The following is a 19,113-nucleotide window of genomic DNA, read 5'->3' on the forward strand; positions in this document are numbered from 1 at the left end:
GCATTTAACTGACAAGCTTACAGTGTAAACAACACTACAAAGTACATGTTGTAGCTGTCTCACACAGAGTTAATGAACAGCTTACTGAGTCAAATGCAAGGGTTCAAGGTTACTTTATTCGTACCTTCTGTAGATTTAGTTTGCAATAACCCTCAATAAAAACAGGAAATGAGCAATCAATAAAAGCAAAGTCAATTGAAACAAGGTAGAAGTAAAATAAACCATTAGTCAATAAAAACAACTTGAAAAAAAGCAAAATAAAGGAAAAAAAGAATGAAAGAAATAGTTTCATGTGGGACAGTTTTTGTATGAAGGAAGTGGAGCACGAGTAGGCGACCACATTGCACTTCCCACAGCAGCATTCAGGTGCCTTTAGAACATATTGACAGACAGGTAGACAGGTAGCAACCTGTTTAGCAGACACAGGACTACACTGTAGTCTGGCCACAAGGTAACATGACTTCTCTAAAGCCTACGAGCATTGCAAATTTTATTTGTTTGATTTCCCTCCTCGTGTTTGTACCTGGATGTTCAGCTCGATACACAGAGGACTGGACCAGTCTGGATGCTAGACCCCTTCCCCCGTGGTTCGACGAGGCGAAGCTCGGGATATTCGTCCACTGGGGGGTCTTCTCGGTCCCTGGCTACGGGCAGTTCAGTGAGTGGTTGTGGTGCTGGTGGAAGACCAAAAAGCATTTAGATGTAGTTGATTTCATGCGGAAGAACTACCCTCCTGGTTTTAAGTACGCAGACTTTGCGCCTCAGTTTCGCGCAGAGTTCTTCAACCCGAATGACTGGGCTGACATCTTTGCCGCCTCGGGAGCCAGGTACGATCGCAATGTTTTCTTCACTAGCAGAGCCGTAACAATGTGCATAAACCTGTCGTATTGTGTTGTACTTTTACCCAAACCCCTTGTATCAGCAATTTTGACAGTTATGTGTTTGCTTTTAAGGTATGTTGTGTTCACATCCAAACACCATGAAGGATTCACAAACTGGCCCTCACCCACCTCCTGGAACTGGAACTCGATGGATGTGGGTCCTCACAGGGACCTGGTGGGAGAGCTGGCTGCAGCAGTCAGGAAGAGGTAAGGATAGATGCAGCGTCTGCATCCCTTTTCCTTTTATAATAAATGATATGATTGTGGTTTAACCAAAATATGGGAAGTAGGTCTATGGCGAGGAACCATAAAACAAATTCTGTAAATGATAGATTTATTCAACTCTGCAAGTGGTAAGGGGTACAGAAAGACATTCTCTTAATCCTAAATGAGTTATATTTGTCATGCTCATTGTTCTCATCCATCAGGTCACTGCATTGGGGCCTCTACCACTCTTTCTTTGAATGGTTCCATCCCCTTTACTTGGCAGACAAAGCCTCTGGATACAAGACTCAGGATTTTGTCGCTCTCAAGGCACTTCCTGAGTTAGTAGACCTTGTGATGCAGTACCAACCAGAGCTTATCTGGTCTGATGGAGACTGGGAAGCACCTGACACCTACTGGAACTCCACCCAGTTTTTAGCCTGGCTTTACAACGACAGCCCTGTGAAGGTAAAAGAGCTTTGACAACAGGTTTTTCAAGCATGCCCACCTCATAATGCTCTATAAGGACAAAGCAGACCAATTCATTGTGTAAATATCCTCAGACTTTTAGTTCCATCATTGGTAGGATTATTTTTAGTAGTACATTTCATTAAAAAGTGTTTCCAAGGATTATAACTGGTGTTTCTTCAGGATGTGGTGGTCGTGAATGACAGGTGGGGTAAAGGCTGTTACTGTAAACATGGCGGCTACTACAACTGTGCAGACAGATACACACCTGGTAGACTACCAGACCACAAGTGGGAGAAATGCCAGTCCATTGACAAACGCTCCTGGGGCTACAGAAGAAACATGAAGCTGAGTGAAGTCATGGATCTGCCGTCCATCATAAAGGTGAAAGGTCACAATTTAAAAACAATGCAGACTGTTGTATGTTGAGACATTTTGGCATTACTGGTTTTAATTATTTTCACTGGTTTCCTCAGGACATGGTGTATGTGGTGGCCCTGGGGGGGAACTACCTGCTGAACATCGGGCCGATGTCAGATGGCATGATAGCTCCAGTGTTTGAGGAGCGGCTGAGGGGACTTGGAGCCTGGATGAAGATCAATGGGGAAGCCATCTATGGGACCAAACCCTGGAGGGTGCAGACAGAGAGCAGCACTATGAAGACCTGGTGAGATGGAGATTTTGATATGTTTTTCCAGATTTTAGTTTGCACATAAAAGTGCATGTTAAACCATAAGACCTGTGTGAGTCCACTCAGTCCCGACATAATCTGTTGGTTTAGACTTTAAACTCAAATTAACACACATCAGAATTCACCACACCAGTTTTCAACACACATACCTGTAAATGCTTTAACTTCTACTATTATTTGAACATTGGTTTTCTTGGTTATGCCCATCACACAAATTATAAAGGAAGTACAAAATAACTAGCTTTCATTTATACCTTTCCCTCCAAAAGAGGAGCATAAATAGTGGTGTCATGCAAAATCTGCTATCATTAGGATCATATTTGAATCCAAATATTCCAGGGGTCACAATACAGAGAAAGCAGGCTAAGCAAAACAATCCAGATGTAAAATGTTGCATGGCCTGAAGAAGTCTGACCTGCCTCTGTTTGTTCTAATAATAGGTACACTGCCAAAAACAGCACAGTTTATGCCATAATCTTTGGCTGGCCATCCAAACAACCATTTCAGCTCACAGCACCAAAGACATCTGAGGCCACAAACGTGAGCAGCACACCTTTATGTCTAAAAGTTCCGGTTTCCTTCATTTGTTGTTAAAAAGAAACTTAAATGAAGTACCCTTTCACAACCACAGGTTACACTCCTGGACTATCCTGATGCACTGCTGAAGTGGGCAGCCTTGACTGAAACTGGAGGAATCCAGGTTGTTTTACCAGCAATGCCTGTTGCACCAGGAAATGCTTGGACTCTGAAACTAGAGGGAGTGGTTTAATGCATGAGAGTTTAACATAAAGAAGAACACATTTTTTTAAAGGTCATGAGGCATATATGTTATGTCAGGGTTTATTTTAGAGTGTGTGTGCTGCTGAAAATTAGGTCAACAGATAGGATCTGTGTGTCAGGGTCAAATATGACGTACTGCACAGTGAAATTCTAATGCTTATACTTCAAATAAATCAAAGCACTTTTTGTACTGTATGTCAATCACTGTGTTGGTGGTCAATTGATTCCCTGTGGTATTTTCTCAGAGAAAAAAATGACCCTTTTATAAGTGGTGGGGGTTGGGTATTTTTCTTTGACCTCTTTATGACAACTTTTAAGAGGAATCATGTTTGCTATTTTTAAACTGTGTTTCTGGATCAATAAAAATGCCATGTATCCTTTATTAGTGAGATTGTTTTCCTTCACTTTTATAATAGCTTATTTAAAATAAACACAACAAACATAAATAGGGTTTAGGTCCCCCCTGTGGTGCCTCTCACAGCCTTGTGCCTCTGTTACCTTATTGTTACATTGTATTAAGCCACCACATCTGACTATGTGTAGAATGAATGTGTAAAATTTGGATTGTTTTCTCCGTACATTACTCATTGTCTCTGGTATTCATGCCGTGAACTTTTGCACAGTCTTGACAACGCCCTACACATTCCCGAACCAATTTTACAACCCCGTGCATCGCACATTTCTACATATTTTTAAATTAAAGATATCACTATTGCAATCTATTTAAGTTTGTTAAAATAGAGGAGCACTGCTGTTTGCTTATTCTCATTTTTTGTTGTAGTTAGTTTTATGTCGAACATAATGCACTGAAAACAATCTTTTCCTATATAACATCCATGCTCATAGAAGTGCCTTTCATCTAAAATGATACAATTTTGTGTATTTTTGGAGGCAGAAGCAGAAGAGACCAAATATTTGATTCACTGTGCAGCACATCAGCATAACAGCAGGTAGCTCACACTGCATGATTTAGTGTTGGCACTGCTGTCACATTTTGTTCTCACTGCGTTTTACATGAGGCCTATGACTGTATTTACAAAATCTAAAAAAAATACATCAAAGCAAACCTACTTTTGATAGGCTGGCTGCATATGCAAAGTGGTTGAAGACATCACAAAGATAACTAAGGAGGGCATCAAAAAAGACTCGTAATGTGCCAAAGCAATGAAGAAATACATGGACCAAATTAGAAGGGCAAAATTACAGCACTGCAGCTTCAAATCAGCATAATCCAAAGAAGAAAAATATTTTGTCTGGGCCAAAAGCTCCTTAAGCTTCAAACACATGGGGAAGTCTCTGGATTTAACCGACTTTGAACACACAGCAACTCGGGTGTTTCAATCAGAAATGTCGGTGAAATCAAGCACGGACTTTGCTTATCCAGTGGGAATGCGCCACACCACAAAACTGACATCGGGGCATAATTCAAAATGACCAGAAGTCCCCATGTAATACTGATCCTGTGTGAAAAGTAATGTGGAATAACTAGAACGAGATCTTACTATTCAGTCCACCATGGAGATCAAAAACTTTGACCCATGAGTACTGTTGTAAACTTGTTCATAAAAATTGTCCAATGAAAGTAGGCCCTATGGCTCTATACAGAATATATCAAACATAAACATAACGGGCCTCATTCATTAACAGTGCGTATGCACAAATAGGTGCTTAAACCGTGCGTAAGAACGTTTGAAGCACAAATCTGGATTCATCAATATATTCTTACTTGAATTTGCTCTTACACTATGAACAAAAATAGAACTTAAAGAGAACCAACTTTCTCAGAAAATGTAAACTCATACTCTTTAACTAAATGCATGACATATTTAAACTACTTTCAGTAAAGAAAAATATATTTTTTATTATAATGGGTGAAATGTACTATTTTAGACAACTTTAAAAATAAGCATTCTGGAAGACATCTCAAGGCCCCCCCATTTGTTTCTCGCGACCCCCCAGGGGGTCTCGACCCCCATTTTGGGAACCCCTGCCCCAAGAAACGGATGGCTAGTTGGTGAGCATATTTTATGTTATATTAGCTTGAGTCGCTATCCTGTTTACGCTAAAATGTTGTTGTTAATACGTGAGATATGGCCTGACTTATGACTTCATTTTCGAGTCCCAATTGAACCCCCCTTCCCCCAAGAGGTGCGCTATAACAACGTCCATGCCCACATGCGTGCCGTAGTGGAGCGCACATTTGGGCTGCTGAAGGCTCGTTGGACACAGCTGGTGGCAATTTACTCTACGCCCCTGAGAAAGTGTGCAAGATAATTCTGGCGTGCTGTGTTCATTAATTTAATGAAAGACCATTAGGCGACGGTTGAATATCATCACTTTATCCCTCGTTTTGGGAACATATTCCTGATATGGAGGTGTCTCCAATAATCGCAGGCGTTCTTAAATCCTGAGCTGTCAGATCAGGTGGTCCTTGTCCTCCTCCATTTACCTTCCTTCTTTTCTGTTCTGCTAGTCTTTTTTTTTGCGTCCACTTAAATATCAAACCTTTTTTTCTTAACCTGAGCCACAGTGTGAACCTCAGGAGACACAGCACTAACAGCCTCCGCAGGCTTTTTTTTTTTTTTGTCATGGTGACTCCTGCTTATACACTTCGGAAAAGTGTTGGTTTTCTTGCCTCAACCTCCGAAACGATCACCTCTATTTCTGCAGATGTGAAATTCAGCGTCTTGATGCACCAAACAGATGTCCTTATATCGATGAATTGGGGCGTGGTAGTTTGCTGATTGCAGGTTGCGGGCACGCGCCTGTCGATTTAGAATGATTCTGATTCACTAATATACGCACTGTGGTGAGAACAAAATTGGCCGGTACGCACGTGTCATGAATCCGACGGTGATTTTGCGTAAGCACTTATTTTATGCGCAGAGTAAGAGCATTTCTACGCATTTATTAGTGAATGAGGCCCAATGTATTTGGAAACTAACACACAAATACACACTTGAAACAATGAGTGTGCTTTTCCACTTTGCTTTGGTATGCTGACATAGGCTATTTGAAGGGTAATTGTCAAACAGACCTTCTCCGATGCCTGTCCTGTGTAAACAGATATACTTATTCTCCAACCTCCTCAATGGAACTATTGTGACACATTTTCCATGTGTCCCCTTTGACATTGTCCTACCAGATATTAAAGAACCAATCAGGATTATTGGAACATTTCTACTTGCCTGCTCTCTGAATCCTTCAAAGTGGCATACCTTTTACTGCACCTAGGTCCAGGCGTGATAAAAAACTGTATCTCTAAGGTTCTCGTTTGAATTTTATGTAAGAATGTGAAAAAGCAACTTCTGGCAATGCCTGGATTAATGAGTGGGGTTAGTGGCACACTGCTGCTACAAATGACTTGAAAGGAATGTGTAGCCAACACAGGAGGTTACGCCAATACACAAGGTGGCGACATACACCACCATGAACCAAATATAATAAGAAGAGGAAGAAACCAGTTAGACACGTGACGTTTCATATGATAACATTCACATGATTAGAAATATTTCATCCGAGGGGTGATGAGGAGTGAATTCTGCCTCTAATGCAGCCTCAAGCAGTGGAATAATTTTACTGAATGGTTGCTTCACCAGTCTCCGAAGACTTCAGTACACCTTTTAGCAGCGAGACAGTGCACACCGTCCTAGGAGGTAAACAGGAAACATCACTTGTTATTATGTTAGCAGTGTTCTTCCTCGTCGTTGTTGTAGTTTCTCAAACAGCAGCTCGGTACTCTGCAGACTGGAAGAGTCTGGACTCCAGGCCGCTGCCATCATGGTACGACCAGGCTAGGGTCGGGATTTTTGTTCACTGGGGTGTGTATTCAGTGCCCGGATTTGGGAGCGAGTGGTTCTGGTGGCACTGGCAGGGCCAGCGGCCCCCGGACCCAAGGTATGTGAAACTTCATGTCAAAGAACTATCCTCCGGGTTCAGCTACCCGGAGTTCGCCCCCCAGTTCCACGCTCAGTTCTTCAATCCGAGGGAGTGGGCGGACATTTTTAAATCCTCTGGTGCCAAGTGAGTGTTTCTTTAACTAATAGTTATACAGACAATCTACTAACTACTAACTGCACTCTCGAGTAGATAAGTCAGTGTTGTTTCCGGTACACTTCTTATTAAGTGTATTTCAGATATGTGGTCCTGACTGCTAAACACCATGAAGGATTTACTAACTGGGGCTCCCCAAACTCCTGGAATTGGAATTCAATGGACACTGGTCCTCACAGGGAACCTGGTGGGAGAGCTGGGGGAGGCAGGTCCGCAACAGGTTAGCTATGAATTGTTATCATATGATGAATAACTTCAGAGTTTAAAGCTCCTGACATTAATGTAGGGTTAAGAAGGGATGAAAGGGAGTTGTACCACTTGTTCTGTTCATGTGACTTATAAACTACCTCCTAAGACACTGCTTTGTGAAGATTGGCTGCGCTCCAATACTTATACAATGCTGTATGTCAGACAATAAGATTAGATATGTCACAGAAATACAGAAGGCCCAAACACCAAATATTCCTCATATTTGCTCACATTTGGTAGGATGGTTGGAAAGATGTGTGCATCAGAGATTCAAGGTGAATGTTATAATAAAGTAGCAGGAAGTCAAACTACTTCATAAAGTTTACTTTGTTAGAAAAACTGCATTAACTACTTAAGTAGAATGGAAGATGCTATATGGAATGCAGGCATTTTTTTCAGAAGTGTTTTTTAATATTCCTACTTATGCCAAAGACATGACACTGCATAGGTTAAATCCAGTCTGTTAGGAAACGTGCTGCCCTGTGTTTGTTCAATTTTATTTCTAGTTGTAGTGGATCAAGTGTTCCCCAAACCAACCCTAGAGCAACATTTGTAAGTAGTGTGTTGGTGATGGTGTTGCTGTGATTTTACTTTCCCTGTTAAGGTCAATGCACTATGGACTCTACAACTTCCTTGTACGAGTGGTTCCACCCTCTGTATCTGAAGGACAAGAGAAATGGATTCAAAACCCAGGAGTTTGTGATGCACAAGCTACTCCCAGAGCTTTATAACATGGTTGTCAGGTCTGTAGCTCCTTAATTACTCCATCATATTGACTGCATGTTGTGAATACAGCCTGCTTGTATTGACACATGACAAAACAACAAATGCATAAACTGTCTGTTGTTCTTCAGATACAAACAGAGCTCATCTGGTCTGATGGGGACTGGGAAGCACCCTGACACCTACTGGAACCTCCACCTTATTCCTGTCCTGGCTGTACAACGACAGCCCTGTTAAAGTATGCTTTTCTTTAGACTGTTTTCTTCTTTTTTTTAAATGTTATTTTTTATTACAGGGGCAGTTACACAAAATATTTTTTTCTATGAACACCTTGATCCCCAAACCAAAGATTAGGCAAAGTTTTCAAAAAAGGAAAATAATTAATTAAAATGAACAAAATGCAATAATAAAAAGAATTGAAGCAAACTCGAGGTGAACAAAGGATAAAATGACAAAGTAAACTATCTCCTTTAAATTGTTATGTTTTAAATAAAGATGAAATGTGAGGACAGGTAATCATCCTAACTTCCAAACTTAAAGCAAAAACAGGACAAAAAGGGAAAACCTTCAACTAAGATAAGATGAGATACTCCTTTATTCGTCCCACAACGGGGAAATTCATGGAGTTACAGCAGCAAACAAAAGGTGTACAGTACAAGAATTTCAACAAGAATATATATAAAAAAATGTTCATCAAAGACGACAGCTTGGCCATAATTCTCATGTCAGCCACCACCTCCACAGGGTCCAGGACTGAGCTGGCCTTCTTCACCAGTTAGTTCAGTCTTGCTCTCCTGTATCCTGTCCGCCCACTAGCATGTATAATTCTTCCAATGTGGCGGTTGTGTCCGATCGTAGATAGATCTTACATTCCCCATAACGTGGGTGGAAGGACAGGTCGTGTCGTCTTTTTAGCTTGCACCTCAGTACGCCCACGTCATCCTTGCCTCCTCAGCTCGCAGGGAACATGGGGCCTAGCATCGTTTAGCATCAACATGCTACGGGATGCTAACAGCTGATCTCATATGTAAACAATGGTATCATGGATACACTCAGGACACAGACAGACAGGAACACACATGATATTTTGTGACAATATAGATGAAGACATCCTTGATTTTGCAAGTTTGAATTCACTCACTCCAGTTCCTTCCTGTTTTAGGATGAGTTGTGACAATGACAGATGGGGAGCCGGCTGTGCCTGTAAACAGGAGGTTACTATAACTGTGAGGATAAATTCACTCCTGGCCAGGTGCCCAAACACAATGGGAGAAGTGCACCTCTGTAGACACGCTCTCCTGGGGTTACCGCAAGAACATGAAGTTGAGTGAATTGATGGACCTGCCCAGTATCGTCAAGGTAAAGAGATGTGAAAGTTTTATTTTAGAACTCATTAGCGGCTGTGTGTGTTACTTGAGGTTGTGCAAATTGCTAACATAACTGTATCTTCACACTCTCATGTTTGCACATGAGAGTGCAGGCGTAAGTGTTTCAGTTTTAATCAGTCCATAAAATGAGTCACAATTCTCCTCCTGCATATGTCACAGGATCTGGTCCGCACTGTTTCCTTCGGAGGTAACTACCTCCTTAACGTGGGTCCACACCTGATGGGATGATCCCTGTGGTGTTTGAGGAGAGGCTCAGGGGGCTTGGAGCCTGGCTTAAGGTCAACGGCGAGGCCATCTACGCTTCCAAGCCTTGGAGGATGCAGAATGAGAACACCACTGTAACAATCTGGTAAGACGCGAGTGTGAATGAATTACACAGTAAGGGATAGTGCATTCGTATTCAATTTGAATCTTGCTTTTCAACTAATGCAGAAGAGATGGGATTATAAGAGTTAATTTATGCTATGATTATATTTGGTCCATCAGTCGTTTAAAATGATAGATTATTTCGATGGTACATGCATTCATTTAAAATGCTTTATAATACAGAGAGAGTATAATGTATAAGAGTCCCTGGCTGGACTGCCGTGTTGACATGCTGCATGTGTTATCCCTCAGCCATCAGCTGTCCGTCCATTCAGTGACTCACCTCTCTTCTCCATTATTGCAGGTATACATCTAAAGGAACCTCTGTCTATGCCATCATGACCACCAAACCTCCAAAGCCCTCAGTGCAACTATTTAGACCAATCACATCAGCAACCACAACGGTAAACAAACTGAGACTGTGTTTTCTATGTTCCTTATACTGATCATAAGAACCTGACTTGTAGGAGCTCCAGCACTTTCTTTCTTCCCATGATGTTCTAAAACAAGCCTCTTTTCACATGAAGAAGGGCATTATTTCTGTTTCCTATGATTCCTTTGAAATGCCCTAAAGTAAATCATTTGATTTCTGTCTCTCTCCAGGTGACCTTGTTGGGGAATCCAAAGCCCTTACCCTGGTCTCCCATCAACCCAAACGCTGGTCTAACTGTCCTCCTGCCTGAACTGCCCGACTCCCCCGGTAAAGCCTGGACTCTCAAACTGGACAATATCCAGTGAGCCTTAAACTCCTTAAACACTCAACCTTTACTCTGTGAAATATTTAGAATGTGTTCAACTCAGGATTGTATCATGGCGGTTAGGTTCAGGCGTTGCGACGTATGCACTTTGATTGAAGGGCCAGCATTTGTGTAATGAATTAGCACTTTTATCAAAATGAAAGGATAGAGAATACTTTGTCAATGATTCTTTTTAGCTCTGATGACTTAAGGTTTAACATTTCACTGTCTCTTAGCTGTGTTTGATCGCTGTTGCAGAGATGATTGCATTTTCATGTGTTTTGTTTGAAATGAGAAATTAACATACAAGCACTATTTATTTTTTTACTGAATGCTTTTTTTAATGATTGAATAAAATATGATTAATGTTGATTGCTTAATTTTGCTATTTCTTATTACTGCATATAAGGTATCTCAGAGGTTGGTTTTATTTGAAGCAGCTCAGAGTAAAGTGATGAGGGTAGTGAGGTGTGTCTGATAGCGCCCTTAGCTTCTTAGGTTCAAACATTGAAGTCCCTTTTTTTAAAATCAAGAACCCTGCTTGTCTCACCCTTTGAATGGTGTCTTTAGAATCCTTCAGGTCTCACCATCCTGCTTCTAGCTGCCAAGCTTCCTCTAAGGAATCAAATCCTGTCTTGAATAGTGAGTGGGTACGAGATGCATGGGTAAGCCTGGATGACTGTTTTGAGGAATTTTTTCGCTGCACTTGTTAGCACTTTTATTTCGCCCTCATGTGCCTCAGGATTTTATTATTCAATCACCTCCTACACTTACAGATTTCATTATTTTCCTTCTCTGCTTTGCTGCCATGCTGCAAATCCCAGCAGGACACTTGATTTTCACCCACAGCGCTTTATAAATGTGAGTGCAGTTCTTTCCCACAGTTACTCTTCAAATGGATAAAATATCCCTCTGGTGTTGGCTGGAGTTTGGCTTGACTAGGAGGAGGATACCCAGGGGGATTGTGCATTTGACTCTGACTTGCCTCTGCTAAATTGTTCTCTGTCCTCTCTTTTAACCTGCTATGGATTTGCATTGCAAATTCCTCCAGGCGGAGAGGAAATGGAAATCCTCTTTGGAGATTCTGTCTGTTGACCTCAGCTTTTGCATTTTGATGAATGCTGCCCAGGTGGGAATGTCTGCGCTGCACTACAAAGTCCTTTGTTGTTGGATTCTGTCCTAAATTATTTAATCACCACGGGGACAAGAGCAACTAACTTAAGAAGAACTTATAACATCCGTTTTTAGGATTTAGTGACGCCTAGCATCTTGTCCAAGCATGTATATGAGCATCCTGCGGCCACAGATCTTTTAAAACGCATGAAAGGTCCTCTATAGCCAGGTTCTAGTTTGTCCTATGTAGGCTACAGTAGGAAGTTGAGATGCAGCACAAGGAGAGAGATGACCTGCTTGTCCTGTAGGTATGAAGGGCCCTCTTATTTTAAAAGCAACTATAATTATCTTCAGTTAAATGTGCGCCAATGAAATATACTTACTCCACAGATCCCCTTACCTCTTACAAACTTTTCATTTCATGCATTAAAATATATAATCAAAGTAGAAAAAAAACTAAATGTGTTTTTGCTAAACAAACAAAATAAATACATTTTACTCAACCTGCACAGGCCCTTTAAAAAGTATTGTTATTTTGAACCCCACTTGCTTCTGTTAGTATCCGGTCCTGCACGAAGAAAATATTTTCTGTTAAAAAGTAGTTTGACGTGTTTGTGGATTTTGTAATTGCTTCAAAGTGCAGAATCGAGTAAGACGATTAAGCACACTCATGTTTTTTATTTAATATAAAGCTACCATCAGTCATGGGTTAGCTTTACTTAGCTTAGCTTTAAGACCACAAACAAATGGAAAAGCTAGCTTAGCTCTGACAAAAGTCCGAACACATCAAAATCTCCTTCATACCTCCTAAATCCGTACTAATCGTGTAGTGTTCTAACTTGCAATTCAGTATAGAGGTCATGTGTGAGATTATCACACTGGTTATGCCCAGGAACTTCCCAGAATCAGTGCTGGCTCCCCGGTGACTGAAAAGAGCACAAAACAGTTGTTCAAAGAAATGACTTCAGAGTTGTGAATTTGTCGTCTTTCCATCCTTCATTAGCCAAGGCTTTTGTATCGATGTAATTGATGGATAAGGTGTGTCATTTGTCATTATTGCTGTTAGATTTAGATGTTATTAACAAATACTTTAACTGACATCAAGTTGACTGTTTAAACAGACTCACAGGTTGCTATACAAACATTCACTCGAGTCAGAAAATCAACACAAAAAAAAGACAAAGAGACACAGCAGCCCTTGTTTAACTCGCTAAAATAGCTTTATAATAATCATATAATAGTAATATATTAGCCATTAGAAAATGTTTTGACAACGTTGACAGTGTTACATTCTGTGTTGGGGTAAACCACGTCACAGTGTGCCATCTCTCTGGGCTTCAGCTCTATCAGACGTGCTCCTTTGACACATCTAGATCCAGAAAACATACAAGATCAATAAATAAATTTGTATATACAGAATGAGAACCACACACAACAAACAGAATCATGATTTACACTTCACTGTGCAACACCCTCCTCTGCAGTCATGCATCTTGTGTATCCACTGGTGGCAATATGAAAACAAAGTTCAATCTTATGGCATTGCTATTGCTATTTGCCCCAGTCAGTTCTTCTTAAAGGAGAAAAACAAAAGCATTTCATGTTTGTATGTACAGTATGTTGTCTTGGCACTGAATCAAATGTATAAAACAAGAGAACTCAAGAATAAAGCTGAGCTTAAAGACAGAAAAGCTCATCTGTATCAAACCCGTCTGATTGAAAATCATGGTGTTCAGTGAGAAATATGAGGAAGAGATGGAAGAGAAAGAGTGGCGGAGAGAAGTGGGACGAGGGACTAAATAGGTTTTGCTACATTATAGAGTAGAATAAGGAGAGAGAAGTTTGTATCAGTTTGATGTCCATGTAGTCTTCCTCCTCTGGCAGAACTGAGAGTTCAGAGCGGAATAAATGCAAAGGTCTTATGTTCGGATCATCCATTCAGTCCCTCTGTTCAATGCTTTCCCCTTAAGGTGATCTCCACTCCTCATTGTGAGTGTCCGTCATTGATCCCAGAGAAAAATGTCCTCCCAGAGTTATTGTCAGCGTGCTCGTCTTCTACTCCATCTCTGTAGTAGCAGCGTTTTAAGACTTGTCATCATTGATGTAACTCAGTTTTTTGTTCTTGTACACACGACTCAACCTTGAATACAGAACAATGTTTACCCAAAGCTATTACTGACAACATCATTTCTAATAATGAGAGTGATGGTAATAATTAATCCTTCAATGACAATCGTACTACTAATAATCATATTGTAGTAAGAATATATGTAATATTGAGAAGAGCAATGTCCACTGGCAACAGGTATTTACATTTTGTAAACTCGAGAGTGGCAGGGTATTATTTTTCTTAATTACACAGTAATTGCTCAGTTGTCTCTGACCCACATGGTTACCTGTGTGTATTGTAAAGCATCATTATATATAGTGTTAATACACACATACACACACACACACACGCATAGGTGCGTGCACACACACACACACACACACACACACACACACACACATGCATACATACATACATACATACATACATACATACATACGAGTCATCTTCTGAGGTTTGAGCTGCTCTTGAAGCAGAGGGAAGTAAACCCTTGAGAGGAGAACCATTTTCAGTGATAGCCAATCTTTTGTTAGCATTTGTTTTATCCTTTTCTATTTAGTAGTGTAGTGTAGCGGACCTCTGATTTACTCCCAATGTTACAATATTCTTAACAGTTTTGATATTAAGGTTACATGTTTTCCATAATTAGGGGCCTGGCTGACTAGCTTGCACATTGTAGCTGTTAGCCTTGAGGCTAAAGTCTCACCTCACCTCTGTCACTGTGCCTCTTGCTAGCTTGACTGAAAGTTAATGAATTGATGGAGTAATGTTGGGGCTCACACATTTTTGCAACAAAGATAACAGTATAGCTCGCTCTTTATGTGACCTCCAATTACTTTTGTAGGATTTGTGTGTAGATAAAAAATTGATTGATTCACTGTTAAACTAATCATTTCAACAATATGCCAAATTGCTAACCAATACAAAGGATTTTAACGGAATCAACACCTTTCATGTAGTCCAGCTCTGTCTAACGGAAATATCAGCCTCACTGTTGTGTTTATAATCTTTTATTGCTCTATCAGAGTTGTGTGTTACATCAAGCTAACGTAACATGTCACCTTCTTTTTTTTGCTATGCAGTTATAAACAGAACATAACTGCTAGATCAAAGGGTGATTGTATGGTCAATGACAAACAATTTCTGAAAAGTACATGGTTATTCCTGGTATTTTGACAGGAATAAACATGGTTTTAACATTGTTGGGAGAAATACAACATGAGATAGCAGACACAGCTAATAGCTAGAGTCACTGAACCAGAGCTAACCAGCTCCTTGGCTCTCCCGCTGAGGTTTAACTCCACCAGTGCTTTTCTCGAGAGCAGCTCCGACTCTCAGACTATCTGTATAACTAAATCTCAAATTTTCTGCTACAGCATCTATTCCACTCCACATTGTTGCAAATGCAAAGTTTACAACTCACACACATTGGCTACAATTGAACTCTTTCACCACCACTTTTTCACTGCTAATCTCTGTTTCTTAGAAAATGGCTACTAGAGAATCTGGGCTCATATGATTTCCACTTTCATTCAGAGAATATGAACAACATTCCTGCAGTTCCAGTCCTGTATTTCAGGATCTGTCGCTTTCTGTAGAGTGAATATAATCCCCTGAGGACAGAGGCCCAGATCAGGGTTGGAGACACTGCTGCTAGAAACTGAGGTACTCGGAGTTGGACTTGTCCATCTGGCTGTCCACACGGGGTTTTTTGCACTTCTAGAAAAGGTGGAAGGATTCGTAAAGTAGTTTATCTTAAATGGTGGTGGGTGCTCAGATGTTCATACAACTTTACAGCCAGGTGCAATATCGAGCTGAGGCTCCAGTATTTAGACTGTGGAGGAAAATGCAGATGGATGGGTAAAATCCAGAACAGAGTATGGATACCAAAAGTTGTGTTTGCAATGGACCTGGTTCAAGGCAAGGTGGCTGGCTAACACCTCAACTTGTAATTAAAAGTATAGAGGAGAAAGTCTGAGAAGAAGAAGTTGCGACGGTGGATCAAGGTCCGACAAAGCCTCTTTGAATCCTGGAGTCTCTCAAGGCCGACTTGTAATGGAAAGAGCTTGCCACCCCTCTGCGTGTAGGTGTAGGTTTGAGGATTGTGAGGGTGGAGTTCGAGAGGCCTTCACAGTGGAGTAACAGTATAACAGCAGGTCTTTGTGCTTTGTTGGATGAGGGCTGTGTCAAGAACTGTCGAGATGCTGTCAAGTTTGAGGGTAACGGGAGAAGGATGAGGGAATAAAAGAGGCTGCTCTGCAACCCACACTTCTACTAATGATTAAAACATGGCGTCTGATTCTCAGCCCTTTTGTATCATTGTCAGGGCAGCTTGTTTAACATGGAGGTGGCCAAATGATCCGTTGAGTTCCAAATCTGAACATCGATTGCTGTTTCAAGGTTGCCAGTATCATTGGTCCTCAAAGGGTAGAATCTTTGTACAAAGAAGTGACTGCACTGTAAAGATGGTCAAATTTTTTTCAATCACAAAAAGTTTGTAAGCTACAAAATTTGCTTTTCTTTCAGTCAAAAATGAGATTCTGCTAATTTTTTTTAAGGAGTTTGACATAAACATGCAGTATTAACACCAACAAATTCTTCCAGTCATATGTGTGTATTGCAAGTGTGAGTGAGGGAGACAAAGAGTGGCATGTTATTACAATAAAAACATTGTCTTTAACAATATTCTCTGAAGATTTTATACTTTTCTATTACATATCTTTCTATATTTATATATATACTGTAAACTGTGTTCAAAGGAAACCTCACATATAGCTGGTTAGGCACATGTAGTTGGTTCTAAAGAGAAAATACAGGTTCAGCGGGTACAGAAGTATATGTTAGAACCACACACAGATATACAGTAGGCCTAAGGAGGATCATACTCGGCAATCATCACTCTTGCCAGTTGATTTACCCTGTGAACCTGACGCAGCACTCACAAACTAAAGATAATTATTTTTTCACATGTACTGAGTCTGGATATGCCACACAGCTGTGTATCACACAATGCTATAATCTATCATAATAATACTGTAGTATTTCACATTTGATATATGCTTTTTTTGTACATAAACTGTACTCAATAGTCTCTACTAATCTAGAAATGTAGATTATATTATAAAATATACATCTCCATTAAAATATCCCATTTCGCCAACACATCTGTCCAAATGTAAGAAAAAAAACTGGTCATGCTATAACATTTTTATACTTCTGTCTTTAAAATGGCTGATTTGGACTTTTTTGAATTCATTGGCCTTCATCGCTTGTCAAACAGCACTTATATTCACATTGCACACACGCATACAGGCCTATACGCACCATCCATACAAAATACTTCAGTTAGAAATATCTGCTTTGACATAAAACGTGTAATGAGACCCCTTCAAAGCTTTTAAAATCATGCTACACTTCAGTGAAGGATGATTTCAAGAAATAAATAAAGAAGGAAAGGGAAACATGGTGCAGCAAATGACAGTATAATTCCATTCACAACAAGTGTTACTTAATCTCAGTTTATTTACCAACTCTATCAAGTTCCTTAATTTCTATCATTTCACACCTGATGGTTTCCTGTCGTTGATGACTCTTTGGAAGGAGTTTCGAGGAGCTACATTAGCGATTCTTTTTGTTTTCTTTGTCAGCGGTGTGGAGCATTGAGAGGATTCTACTCGAGTTGGGGAGTGTCCAATCTGGCTAAAAGATTGAAAAGAGTAATAAAATCCTGATCTTCTTTCATGGCTGTTCATCAGGGTATCTGTCATTTCCTGACTAAAAACTCTCAACAGACCAATCTTGTTGGTTTGGGTCCTTTTTGACCACTAGGTGGTGCTATAGTCTCACAGTGAAATACAGGCCTTCTCAGCAAAGTCCTGGAAAGCCATCGAAATATATTCCCCCTAAAAATACCCAGCATTCCCACTTGAAAGTTCAAAGAGAGACTACATAAAAAAAAGCAAACTGTTTTTTGTCTATGATGCTCTCCTGCTGTCAAGGCTGTGATGCTACTTCCAAAAAAAGCTTCTTTTGGCAAACATGAGTGTGCACACTATGTACAAAAAGCACTTGCACATTCAAACAGCCTCACTGCTGAATTCTGAGGGTACTCGATGGATAGACGGGATTTGAGAGATTGAGGAAAGAGGCAGAAAATTGTTTGATAATTCTTGGACTGGGTGGACAGATGGCACCTGGGTGAAGGGAGCCAGCTGTAGTGAGTGACTATGCTCGGAGAATGTTCTTTGGGGAGTGTCAGCCATCTGACTTTAAGAGCATTTAAACTTATGGTGACTAATGACTCCATGTTTAATCACCCATACTGCTAGAGTCATCAAAGGGTGTAAATATATATCTTAGTTGATTCAGCGCTCAGAGATGGCATCAGGGGATCCAGAGGGAAATTCTGTCATCTCCTCACATAGAGGTTTTGTGCCCGTTAAGCCCTTTATTTTCAGTGATGGAGAGAAGTGCTAGGTTAACACGCACAGGCATGCTACTACTTGCGTGAACATCCACTGACTACTGGTATAAAAGTGGACTGTTTCTTGTTGTATTCAGTCATAAAGAAATCCAGAGAATTCTTAAAAAAGTCTACAGCTCATATCTGCTAGCTACCATTTCAGGTCTAGGCCTCTGTGTCGGTAAAATATCCAAATTTCAAGACACTAAAATGGCTGTCATTGCTTGTTAAATGAGCAAGAGAAGTGAATTTGTTGTTATGTGGAGACATATTGAAAGGAGAGGAGCAGATAAAAAGCAATAACCCACAGAAGATCCAAAACTGGGCTCAGAGAAGGACTGAGATTGGTGCCCAGGTCTGCTTTGCAGGGGTTAGGGTAAAGGAGGAGGTGGATGGGAGGCCCCCCCCCCCCCCTCCCCAGTGTTCAGAGTCGAGTCTGGGCTTCGGGGATGTAGATCTCAATGCTGTCGGCACTCTCTGTGGCCGAGTTCTGCCTGAAAGAAGCAGTGCGCTTTGTCTGCAGCAGGCCTCCGCCTTGCTTCTGTTCTCTGACGGTCCCCAAGGTCCAGCGACTTCTCCTGATGGGCAGGGTGTGTCCACCGATGCGAGGCACCACCAGCCCACCTGACCCACCTCCGGCACCCCCATCCACGCTGCTATCAGCCCTGAGGCTGCCACTCACCCCGCCTGCCGGCTTCTTTGGTAAGGGAGGAGGAAGCTTCTTATCCTCCTGGCCCAGCAAGGTGAGATAAGATGAACACGGACAGTGGTTTTGTCGTGTTACAGGGTGGAGAAAAAATTGGTGTGGGATGGTTGTAAGAAAGGGAACCCATGCAAAAAAAAACACAGAGGTGTTGGGAAAAACAAAAAGAAAGACAAACCAAATTT

The 19,113-nt window shown here is 40.9% G+C and overlaps 3 protein-coding genes and 1 long non-coding RNA gene across 7 annotated transcripts in view; 2 read left to right on the forward strand and 2 right to left on the reverse strand.

The window, feature by feature from the left end:
* The first annotated feature begins 26 nt into the window (after positions 1–26).
* Positions 27–3,404, forward strand: LOC117827623 (tissue alpha-L-fucosidase-like). Its single transcript, XM_034704238.1, has 7 exons — positions 27–827; positions 954–1,088; positions 1,310–1,553; positions 1,737–1,937; positions 2,030–2,220; positions 2,685–2,784; positions 2,876–3,404. Exons 1-7 carry the CDS (start codon positions 457–459, stop codon positions 3,011–3,013), a joined length of 1,380 nt encoding a protein of 459 aa, XP_034560129.1. The 5' UTR covers positions 27–456; the 3' UTR covers positions 3,014–3,404.
* Positions 203–6,444, reverse strand: LOC117827624. Of its 3 annotated transcripts, none has more exons than XR_004634244.1 (6): positions 6,243–6,444; positions 2,860–2,995; positions 2,066–2,217; positions 1,822–1,882; positions 1,011–1,545; positions 203–674 (listed from the first exon to the last, which is right to left on the reverse strand). It is a non-coding gene; the product is annotated as an uncharacterized LOC117827624 (long non-coding RNA). The 3 variants fall into 3 exon arrangements; XR_004634243.1 differs by having other exon boundaries at positions 208–674; positions 2,066–2,181; XR_004634245.1 differs by lacking the exon at positions 2,860–2,995 and having other exon boundaries at positions 205–674; positions 2,066–2,181.
* Positions 6,445–6,468: 24 nt separating this feature from the next.
* On the forward strand, positions 6,469–10,920 carry LOC117828315 (tissue alpha-L-fucosidase-like). Its single transcript, XM_034705353.1, is given in 11 exon segments — positions 6,469–7,047; positions 7,161–7,297; positions 7,931–8,069; positions 8,181–8,281; positions 9,196–9,255; positions 9,258–9,311; positions 9,314–9,408; positions 9,597–9,648; positions 9,651–9,786; positions 10,108–10,207; positions 10,407–10,920. Coding segments are annotated over 11 exon segments (1,449 nt in total). The 5' UTR covers positions 6,469–6,607; the 3' UTR covers positions 10,542–10,920.
* Positions 10,921–12,857: 1,937 nt separating this feature from the next.
* The window catches only part of dlgap3 (discs, large (Drosophila) homolog-associated protein 3), a 40,352-nt gene continuing 34,096 nt past the window's right edge, over positions 12,858–19,113 (reverse strand). Inside the window, exon 11 of one of the 2 annotated variants that reach the window (XM_034704241.1) lies at positions 12,858–18,955. In XM_034704241.1, the coding sequence (XP_034560132.1) occupies positions 18,650–18,955 (306 nt within the window). In that variant the 3' untranslated portion in view covers positions 12,858–18,649. The remainder of the gene's footprint in view (positions 18,956–19,113) is intronic. The other variant, XM_034704240.1, reaches the window with a different exon arrangement.

Source organism: Notolabrus celidotus, chromosome 16 (assembly GCF_009762535.1).
Source record: "Notolabrus celidotus isolate fNotCel1 chromosome 16, fNotCel1.pri, whole genome shotgun sequence".
Taxonomy (NCBI): Eukaryota; Metazoa; Chordata; class Actinopteri; order Labriformes; family Labridae; genus Notolabrus; species Notolabrus celidotus.

Bases quoted from the DNA above. Each gene is read 5' to 3' on its own strand.
- LOC117827623 (XM_034704238.1), top strand. From the start codon at position 457: ATGACTTCTCTAAAGCCTACGAGCATTGCAAATTTTATTTGTTTGATT. The intron at 1,938-2,029 runs GTGAAAGGTCAC...TGGTTTCCTCAG, and splicing joins ATCTGCCGTCCATCATAAAG to GACATGGTGTATGTGGTGGC. The intron at 2,785-2,875 runs GTGAGCAGCACA...TCACAACCACAG, and splicing joins AGACATCTGAGGCCACAAAC to GTTACACTCCTGGACTATCC.